The sequence below is a fragment of the Mustela erminea genome, chromosome 4 (assembly GCF_009829155.1).
Source record: "Mustela erminea isolate mMusErm1 chromosome 4, mMusErm1.Pri, whole genome shotgun sequence".
Lineage (NCBI taxonomy): Eukaryota > Metazoa > Chordata > Mammalia > Carnivora > Mustelidae > Mustela > Mustela erminea.
In genome coordinates this window covers 98299811-98310576 of record NC_045617.1, presented here as the reverse complement: position 1 = coordinate 98310576, position 10766 = coordinate 98299811, and the positions used below count along the sequence as shown (strand labels likewise).

Below are 10766 nucleotides of genomic sequence, written 5' to 3'. Positions count from 1 at the left end.
AGTTTCCCTTCCCACAGGAAAGGTCAGGAAAAGATGAGAATTTCTTCTGGTCAGGAACCAATGGGCATAGGCTGACATGATCGGGAAGCTGGTGCTATAAATTGGATTGGGTGGTGGGACAGAGATAGAAAAGTCAGACAAGAACCAGTGAGAAAGGTGGCTGCTGTTGACTTCCTGAGCCTACTTGTTCTCCGATTCTTTATCAGGAGGGTCAAACCAATGATTGAGACCCATAGTCTGGGTCCTGCTAGAAGGTGATGAGGACAAGTCAAGGGCTTCATCTTGGTCAAAAAAGGGAGGTCAGAAGTGAGGGAGAAAAGTAAAATGACAAAGAGGGCTTAGTGGGTCCTTTCTTAACAAGATTTTGAAGAAGTCACTTCTTTTCTCTGCTTCTTTAGACGCACAAGACTGTAGGGAGAGTGTCAGCCCACAGCAGGGAACTCAGGAGTCCTTCCTCTTGATGAAAAGGCTGTTTGGAACTGGGACCAACCCTTCGCTGGCCCTTTGTCCTGGGCCCTGTGTTTGGTCACTGACTTACTGGAAAATTCTTTCAATCATTGAATGCCTGTTTGTCTCACTGTGTGGACTTTTAAAATTCTTGTCTGGGGCACATGCAGTAAGTGGTGAAAAATGTAAGAACTCTTTCCTTGCTCATTAATGAAAGTCCCCGAGAAAAAAGCCTAAGTAGCTTGTGTTAATCATTAAACTTGCCCTATGGTCAGTTCTGAACTCTTACTTCGGTGCGTGTTTGGCCAGGACACAAACGAGTTAGGTGAGTTACAGTCCAACATGAGTGGGTTACATACACCGTAGCTACGGGCTGGGCTCTAACCAGGTGACACAGCCATCAGTTCCACCATCGGAGAGAAACGGGATCACATAGAAAGGAAAGACAAGCTCTCCCTTGAGTCGCAACGAGACAGAAATAGATAAGGTACTGTATGATTCAGAAATGTCTCTGTTCTCTATTCTGTAGGTATTGCATTTCTTGCTGAAGTCCAGGTCAACAAAAGGAAATGGAGGATCCGTATTAACAACCTTGCCACTCTGTCTCTGAATTCCAGAGGACCTGGGGTTGGGGTGGGGTGGGGTGCTGATGGGGGGTGGGGGAGTGTGTGTGGGGGGTGACAAGCGAGGGAGGAGAAGAGGAAGGGGAGGAATAGGAGCATAGAGAGGTGCTGAGAGGACATTTGACTAAATGCACACAGCTCTTGTTTGGTTGGAAATTATCTGGCTGGCAGAATTATGAGGAGGCTGAGTTTATTCCTAGGAAGAATTCGTAGATTAATCATGTTAAGAAAAATTACACTTATTAAAGATTTGATTGCTCTATTCTAGAGGAGGAAGATGCAGGTCTGAGCATAGAACTTGAAGAAAACCAAACCCAACCCTTTGAGGAAGGGATCATTTAAAATTACTGATTTCTGTTGTTCCAAGCTGGGAAGCAGGAATTGAGATGAAGATTGAAATCATGCAGCCAGACTGAAAATAGACTCTCCTGTGCTGAGAATATTCTGTTGGGTATAATAGCCAAGTCAGATCCTGGTCCTTGGTCTGAGTAGCAAACACTCCTCGGTACTTTTCTTTATGCAGTAGATGTAATTCTGAAAATTAAATGTTTTAAAATTGAATTCTATTCCAAATAGATGTAAAATATAGAGAATTTTGCAACTTATAGGAACATTTGTTGAGTCCACTTGGGTATTACAGATTTCCCTTCATAAATGTAAGGAGCCTCCATCCCTATCCCATCTACCAGTACATGAAGGCATGTACTCAGATTGTCTCTGTTTTCCCAGCTCCTAGCACAGTGCCCAGCATATACTAGGAATATAATAAAAGTTTGTGGAGTTTAATTAAATATAGATTATTTCATTTATTGGGTTGTCTTAATCAGGATATTCCTATAAGTTTATTCTAAATTTCTTGCAGATATTCTTTTTTTTCTGGAGTTTATTGTGGCTTTTATATTTTCTGAAAGGGTATAACTGTTTTTGTTAGTTTCAGTGTTTTCTTAAAAATACAAATTAAATGTATATTTAGTAATACATATACGTATTCAGTTCAACTTGTTTAACTTTTATTTTTTATTATTATTTTTGTTTAACTTTTATTTTTTATTATTATTTTTTAATTTTAATTTTTATTTTAATTCCAGTATAGTTAGCACACAGTGTTCTATTAGTTTCAGGTGTACCATATTGATCCAGCAAATCTGTTGAACAATAGAGTAATATGCAGAATTGTTGAATCACAATTCATTTGCTGATCAAGAGCTCATCAAAGGGATCTCTTAATCCCCTTCACCTACTTCACCCATCCCCCCACTCACCTCCCCTCTGGTAACCCTCTGTTCTCTGTAGGTAAAAGTCTGTTTTAAAAAAAAAAAAAAAAAAAAAAAAAAAAAAGTCTGTTTGGTGGCTTGTCTTTTTTTTACCCCTTTGGTTTTTTGTTGTTGTTGTTGTTTCTTAAATTCCACACATGAGTGAAATCACATGGTATTTGTCTTTTCTTGACTGGCTTATTTCACTTTGCATTATACTCTCTAGGTCTATCTGTGTTGAAAATGGCGAGATTTCATATTTTTTATGGCTGAGTAACATTCCATTGCATATATATACTACGTCTTTATCTGTTCCTCTATCAGGGGACACACGTGGGCTGCTTCCATAATTTGGCTATTGTTGGTAATGCTGCAATAAACATAGGCAATAAAATATAGCCTTCTCAACTAGTGTTTTTATATCCTTCTGAATTAGTGTTTTTGTATTCTTTAGGTAAATATCCAGTAGAATTTTTTTTTTTTAGCTTTTAGAAAATTTCACAGCCAGTATTTTTCAGAGGATTTTGTCTGTGTTCTGTGATTTGGGGTGCCCCGGGGGCTTCTCCAGAGCAGTCATCAGGACGTTACCCAAGGCATATGGTTTTTTTTTTTTTTTTTTTTTTTTTTCAGCTAGGCTTCCATAGATTCTTCTCATCTCACATGTGTGAAAACCACTTCTTTCAGGTTAGGTAAACCAGGCAGAGAGTCTAAAAATATATATTCACCAGTTAGAATTCTTTTACTGAATACCATGTGGGGCCTTTGCACAGAGATGTTTGTGGACATAGAAGACTGGGCCCTGGATCTCTTTGAGGAAGGGATAATCTATTTATTTATTTATAAAAGATTTAATTAATTAATTTATTTGACAGACAGAGATCACAAATAGGTGGAAAGGCAGGCAGAGAGAGAGAGAGGAGGAAGCAGAGCAGAGAGCCCAACACAGGGCTTGATCTCAGGACCCTGAGATCATGACTGGAGACGAAGGCAGAGGCTTTAGCTTACTGAGCCACCCAGGTGCCCCGAGGAAGGGATAATTAAAAGAAGAAGCATATATGCAATATGTGGCCCAGGCTTCCCAAGACATAAGATGGAGGTTCAGAGAGCAGAGGGCAACCAGAATCGGAATGGCTGGGTGTTAGACAAGGTCACTGAGATGACGTGACTGCTGGTTGATCTGAGTTGGACATGGACCACTGGAGGCTCCTCTGCCCCTCCCTTGTCCTCCTGTTCCCACAGAGTTAGATTTATTCTAAGAGACAGCCCTGAGCTAGTGATGTGTTGTTGAGGCTCTGTGGATGTCCTACATGTCTAACTTCGGTTAAGACCTCTATACAGATGTTTAAGCTTCTGGCAGGCAGATACGGAGATGTATTCTTATTGGGGATGTCCAAGATGAGCCTTGTGTGTAAATTCCCTTCCTTATTATCCCTGCTACCTACCAATCTGGAGCAGCCTGCCTCTTTCTTTGGTCTCTCCCTGCTGTCTGCGTACAGGAGTCCATTTGCAAGCCAACGGTTGATCATCCAACCAGGAGACCAAAGGAAGAGTCCTTAGGAAAGAGGTATCTGCAGGGGAAATCCTGTGCTGGCTGGTGGCCTCCATGTGGGGAGGGAGGGGTGGCCTGGAGGTGAGATGCTCGTGGACTGCCATGTGAGCACCGGGTCCCAAGAAAATGCCAGCTGGCCCCGTGTGCTTGTTGGAGGAACTGCTCAGAGTGCCTGGTGGCCGAGAGGGAAAAATGAAGATTTCCTCTGCTCTGGGCCATTTGGCTAGACCCCGATGCCCCACTTGAGGCTGAAGCTCAAAGCTAGAAAGTTGGAAGAAGAGTTGACGTTAGAGAAGGACGTGCAGTTGTCCACTACTCTACTGGCTCTGGGGCTGGCAGACCAGGTGGAAAGAGCAGGATTATCAGGTGGGAAGTTCATGTGCTGGTTTGCAAAGCGAGGAGGACATAAAATGTTGCGGCTTAAGACCCCAACACTTACGCCAAAGCCTGATTGGGATGTTAAGAGGTGGAAGCCCCAGGGAAGTGAGGAGAGCAAGGAGGATGAGGAAAGGGGGGTGTTGTGAAACAGACAAAGCGCCCTGTGCCCTCCCATCCCTAATACAAAGGAAAGAAAAAGGCGCAGCATCAGCAACCCCAGCCAACTGGGGCAGCTGCCAGTTCAGGAAACATTCTGGAAGAGAGAACACACTCCCGCTGAATTTATTGATACAGATGTCAATTTCTATCCAAAGGTAAGTATCCAGGCACAGTTAGTTGGCTATGGGATGGATACAAGGGGCGTGTCATTTCTCTGAAATGCAGGAGACTGAGAAGACGAGCAATGTTCCCACATACTCTGCCCCCATCCCCCAGCAGTGCCTGCGTGATGTTCAGGCATTCAAGGGACCCCCTTCCTTGTATACTGGATTATTTTAGCCTGTAGGAAGGCTTGACACAACAAGGGGGTTCTTCCTAGGTACAAGGGGTCATGGAAATCTATACAGAGGGTACCACAGATTCTTAGGGATTTGGAAATGAGACAGGGAATTGATGCCCCTGTCCCTGAAGGCCCTGCTCAGGCCTACATTCACCACAAGAATGAAAGCCAAGATACTGCAGTGTGCCCTCAGCTCCTGGTATGGGACGCGAGATCCATGGTGAGTCCAGCTGTGGGACAAGACATTTATGATGCTGGACAATCCATCACTGATCTATGCGAAACTGACAAATCCTGGCAGTGGGTATGGGCCGTGATAAAGACCTGGTACAGAGAGGGAGCTCAAAAAAGCTGAAAAGCTATTTCAATTGGGTGGAAAGGGTCTGATAAAAGTAATGAGGATGTCACTGTGGTCTGAGGCCCTTGCTGCCAGGGCTCCGCCTGAAGAAATAGACTGGAAATCCATGCTCTGTTGGTTGCCCTATGGAAAACCTTAAGTCCAAACAACAGTTCAGATCAGTTCCATTGGCCCCTGTCATCCTTCCTTCCCGATATGCTCTAGCAGAGGCCATGGAGACATGGTCCTATTTGGGTGGGTGCCCTCCACACTTCCCATATAGGATGCAGCCCAGGATCGCCTCCAGGTTAGGGCCAGTAAAGAAGGTTGGAAGCCTCATGTTCAGCTCACTGTTCACTGGTCTCCCAGAGACTATCAAAAGGTGAGGGCTCTGGTGGCTTTTGGAGCTGAATGCACCCTGATACAGGTAACCCTCAGAAGTTTCCTGGCCCCCTCAGCACCATTGGCGGTTATAGAGGACAAACAGTTACAGTCAGGAAGCTCACTTTGACACTAAAAATTGGGCATTCAACTCCACCAGAATACAAGTTTTTTTTTTTTTTAAGGTTTATTTATTTTATATAGAGTGCATGTGGGCAGTGATGGGAAGTCACATCTCAAAGGTCGTGATATACAAGACGGGGCGAAAGAACATGACATCGAGTGGAGGTTACATCTCCCCCAGAACCTGCAAGCTGCAGGGTTCGTAGAAAGGACAAAAGGGGTATTAAAGCAGCAGATTTATTAACTGAATAACAGAAATTATTAACAAGCAAAATCATTTGGCTGGGTGGGCTAAAATACTATCCCAGGCTTTAATACATTTGAATGATATATCAGTAGGACCCATAACCCCATGCACCAGACTGGGGACATCTACTGAGACAACCAAATTGGCAAAGATATGGAAGTCATGGAAAACAGCCATTGCCCCATGTCTCATGTGGATCAGGGTGTGATGCTGCTGAGAACACTGAGCCCCATCATACCTGGGAAAGGCAATATCTACGGCATTTACAACGGGGTGTCCTACTGGAAAGGGTGAATTACTTCCTGTCCCCAGTAAATGGGAGGTACTGTCTCCTCTGGGTCCAGTTGTCCCGTGGCAAGCTGGACCTGCTGAAGCACACTGTGTTTGGAATGGAACATGCAGTACTGAAAGAGGGAGAAGGTGAGGGTTCTGGTCTGGCATATCCCCGCCTTAGTTCATCTCCTCTCATCTACTCTGCTGGCCGGTATGTGTGCTGTGCACAGCCAGGTCAAGTTCCTAAAGCTGCCCACTTCCCTCTCCTCAAGGCTGGGAGCATGTTCTGTTTTCCTACTGGTACAATAATTTGGCCACCATCTTTGTCCCTCCAATGGCCTGAAGGACATCATAAACACAGAGAAACCCTGATCACATTCACCCAGCAAGCTTTAAACGATAGCCGGGAAAGTCTGTCCTTACCAAACACCGAAATGTCTTCCGTGAGAAAAACTATCCTCCCAAACAGGATAGCTTTGGACACTATTATTGCCTCAAAAAGGCACCTGTGCCTTTCTCCAAACAGTGTTCTATGTTCACACACGTGAGAGTCTGCTAATTAAATCACCGAGACACAAGTGAATGCCCTGAGCCATTCGACCCCTATCCTAGGGGACTTAGTCAATGAATGGTTGGGGTCATGGGGCTCTTGATGAAAAAATTATTACTTATTTTGGGGATCCTGGTCTTAGTCTATGCTTTTCCTTGCGCGTGCTAGGGTGTTGCTGTGCTATCTGCCTCTGAGTGCAGCCGGGTAGTGTCCAAATGAGCCACCTTGATGCCGACGGAAGTCCTTGCTGACTGTTCAGGGCACATTGCAGAAGAGGGGCTCATGAGATTATAAGCACTGGTTAGGAGGGGTGGAGTATTGGGAGGAGGGGTCATAGAGAGGACGTGACCTCCAGTTGACCAGAAAGCTGACCTGGACAATTGGGCAATTGGAGGCTCCTCACTCCCCACTGCCACTCCGTCCTTGAAACGTACACTCCGCCCACCTTTCCCACAGTAGCAACCATTTTCAAGGGCACGGCCTTGAGAGAGCAATGTGGTGCTGAGACTACTCGCCTGGTATAGTTTGAACCCAGCTGAGGCCTCTCTGTAAACGTTTAAGATTGAGGCAGGCAGGTGTGGAGATCTACTCATCCTGAGGGTGCCCAGGGCAAGCCTGTAGGTACGTTTCCTTGCTCATTGAACCTGCTGCCTTCCAGTCCAGAGAAGCCTGTCTACCGCTTTCCTCTGTCTCTCCTTGCTCTCTGGGTAAGGGGGCAGCAGACAAACCAAAACAGAGGGTGGGGAACAGGTTCAAGGGAGGAGGTAGCTGGAGGTAGCAGGGCTGGGAAGGAAAGCCAGGATTTCATTAGATCATGAGAGAGTTTGGGGAGTGCAGAAGGCACCCACAGGAGAAGAGGAAGGGGCTGACCGGATGAAGGCTTGTCTGAGAGGTGACGGGGAGAACCGTCCCGTGCAGTGCAAGGTTCGCTTTGGAGAGCCACGGCAGGGAAAAGTTGGAAAGAGAGGGGCTCAGATCCTGGCCCATGGAGTAATCAGAGACGGGGCTTTGCCCTGGAAATAGCCCCTGAAAGGAAAACTAACAGCCCCACAGTGTCTCCTTTGTTCCAGGCCCTGTGTTAATTTCTTTGCATATATCCCCTCAGTTACTGTTGATAAAGATTCTGAGAAGTAATCTTTTTTTTTTTTTTTTTTTTAGGAAAATATTTTATTGATTTATTTTAGAGAGAGAGAAAGAGAAGCAAGTGCGAGCTGCGGGGAGAGCAGAGGGAAGGGACAATCTCAAACGGACTCCGTCTCCAGTCTTGGGTGTAGATCCCAGCAGGGGCCTCAGTCCCACGACCCTGAGATCGTGACCTGAGCCAAAACCAGGAGTGGGTGGCTTAATGGGTGGAGCTGCCCAGGACCCCACTGAGAGGTATTCTTATCATTTTATGAATGATGGAGGTTTGGCATTGAATTAAAAGCACTAAGCAAAACAATAGCACAAAAAAGCCAGTATTTAGGGAAGAGAGACCTGAGGACTGGGCCACCATTCCAAGGAAAAAGGATAGAGAGACCCTGAAATCATGGTGTCCAGTTTGAAGGGTGCAGCTTTTTCTTCCTGTTTCTTTCCTTCCTTCCTCCTCTGCTGTGAGGACAAGACAGTTCCCTGCCCTTGCCCCAAATTCCCATTAGTACCATTTTTTTTTTTTTAACCCAGTACCATACTTAACACTTGCTTTGTTAAACTTTTAATTTTATTTATTTATTTATTTTTTGTGTTGATTGATTTCCTGGAGGACTGAGACTCTTCTGGAAACAAAACAAAACAAAATAACCTCCCCCTCCCCCCACCCCACAACCACTATTAACTTGTATCTTAATATCTAGAATTTATTATGTTTTAGATTAAACTTTTGCTCAATAATGAATTAATCAAAGAGGCTGTTCTTATTTACCCAGCTTAAACATGCATAAAATAAGTTGGTGGGAGAGTGGGGGGGTGGAATAGTGATGATTTTATAGAAGATTCTTAGATTATCCTTTTCTCCTGAGCTTGGGAGGATGGCAGGTCCCTTAGAAGGCTCAAGAGCCATGTTGGTATCACTGCCTTAATTTCCCAAATTTTAGCACAGTCAAGTAATAATATGTGAGCAAAAAATGATGGTAATTTTTCATTTTTTTTAAATGCAAAAGCTACACTGCTCCTGCAAAATTGAAAATGTCTGTAACGTCTGAGCAATTTTGAGAGGATTGATTTAAGTGGACAGGATGACTGTCTGGTTGATCTCTCTGATGAGTATGGAAATACTACTTCTGGCAGGTGAGTGGGATGTGCTCTGAAGGGATTATAGCTAGAACACAACAAGGTACCTTGAGAATTAGTTTATAGATACTTAAAATATTCTTCGGGAAGATAGTCTTGAAGCATCTGTTCTGGGTTTAAATTTTCTCTACTTTCTCTACTTAAAGGTTATTTTTTCCTGTTTAGTTGTTGAGGCTATATATAAGTTATGAATATATAATTCTATTTTTTAATGGCCAATGGAGGGTGCTGTTATGGTCTAAAGCTTCTAATCATAATTTATAGCCTTCTTTTTATAATTCATTTTTGAGCCATATGATGTAATTCTTTTTAGATTTTATTGCTTTATCTTCCCAAAGGGAATATCTTATCTTGTCTTAGTGGTTAATAAGTGTTTGTATCAAACTCTTCGTTTCCCAAATCATGTCTCTAATTTTCTCTGTAATTTTGGTTGTCCTTGGCATCTTTTTATGACATTTGTTTGGGACCTACTTTAGGTTGAAGTATCTAATCCACTTTTGAAGGGTAAGCACGGGCTGCTCTGGGCAGGGCTGCCATGAGTAATTGTGTTGGTAAGAATGACTCCCCACCACCTTTGGCAATGCATCATGTAAATGCACATGGAAGGCCTGGGCTAACCAGAGTTAGCATGGCCTGGATTATATTTTATCTTTTCTGATATTGGAAATGTAAAGTGTTCTGTAGATCACACTTTTGCTATCTATGATCTTGCTGAGGAGCTGACTGATTTTTGATGGCTCCTTGAATTGGTTTTGTCTTGGCTAAGGCATGTCCAGGAGTGTCTTCAAAGATAAGGATTTTATTATTATGCTAAGCCAATGGTCTCAATGCAAGAACCTAACTGTGAGAGCCTAACATGTGTCGTCTATAGTTTGCTGTTACTGTTTTCAAGGAAATTCCAGCACGGATGCATGCTTCAGCCTTTCTCTGAGCAGGCAAGGCAAAACAATCTACAGAATTTTGTGTCCACCGGGGAGTCATTCTGGTCATGTAGTCAAAAAGAAGAAATCAGAGGATGGTACACTGAGCAGGATGATTGAGATAGTTTCTCCTCTTCTCTGGGAAGTGGAGTTACAAGAAATAAATAGTGGCTTTACAGCTAAAATAGGACTACCTAATTCAGGGGTGGGACAGAGAGAACAGATCATATGTGTTTAATTAGGAACCAAATGTGTCTTAAGGCCCTTCCCAAATGATGTAGAACTGTAGGAATGTTCTGGTGAACTGTGGGTTTTTGGAGATACAAAATAAGAAGATTAGTCAGAACTCTCCTTAAAATGGAAGTTTGGAAGGTGTGATCCCCAGGCCCATAGCACCAACAGCACCAGCAGCTCCTGGTCAGAACTGTAAGTTCTTGGGCCTTCCCCTACACCGACTGTATCAGAAACTCCAGGGGTGGGGCCCAATAATCCGTGCTTCGTCAAGCCCTTCTGGTGATTCAGAGGAATGCTAGTTTTTGTTTTTATAACATTAGGGAAGCAGGTGTATTGACTCTGAACTTCAAACTCATTGTTTTTCTTACTCATCGACAGTGCCTTCCCGGAGTTTCCGCATTGAACCTGAAGAAGGTAGTCTTGCAGGGGGAACGTGGATCACAGTCATTTTTGATGGTAGGTTTGGCTCTTACCAAAAGCAAGTTTCTTACTTATTGGTAGTAAGAATCCTAAATAATACATGAGGCTTTGGCTAAGGACAGGTGTAAAAGAAGGCCTGAAGGGCATTGGACCCACTCACACTGATTTCTGTGTTTCCAGACGCTCGCTTGCTGATGTCACAGAAGGAGAGTCCATCACACCATCATATGCCCGTGCCTGCTTTCTTATCCCAAGCTGTGGGTG

General features: G+C 44.0%; 1 protein-coding gene across 6 annotated transcripts in view; it reads left to right on the top strand.

Annotated features, from left to right (window-relative positions):
- Positions 1-763: 763 nt before the first annotated feature.
- The window catches only part of PKHD1 (PKHD1 ciliary IPT domain containing fibrocystin/polyductin), a 456881-nt gene continuing 446878 nt past the window's right edge, over positions 764-10766 (top strand). For 5 of the 6 annotated variants that reach the window (XR_004285058.1, XM_032340236.1, XM_032340237.1 and 2 more), the window contains exons 1-4: positions 764-934; positions 7819-8037; positions 8799-8925; positions 10461-10538. Coding sequence is in view for 5 of the 6 variants with exons in the window: in XM_032340236.1 (XP_032196127.1) it covers positions 8874-8925; positions 10461-10538 (130 nt within the window). In the remaining variant the exon portion in view is untranslated. Of the gene's footprint in view, positions 935-7818; positions 8038-8798; positions 8926-10460; positions 10539-10766 lie in introns of those variants that run through there. The other variant, XM_032340240.1, reaches the window with a different exon arrangement.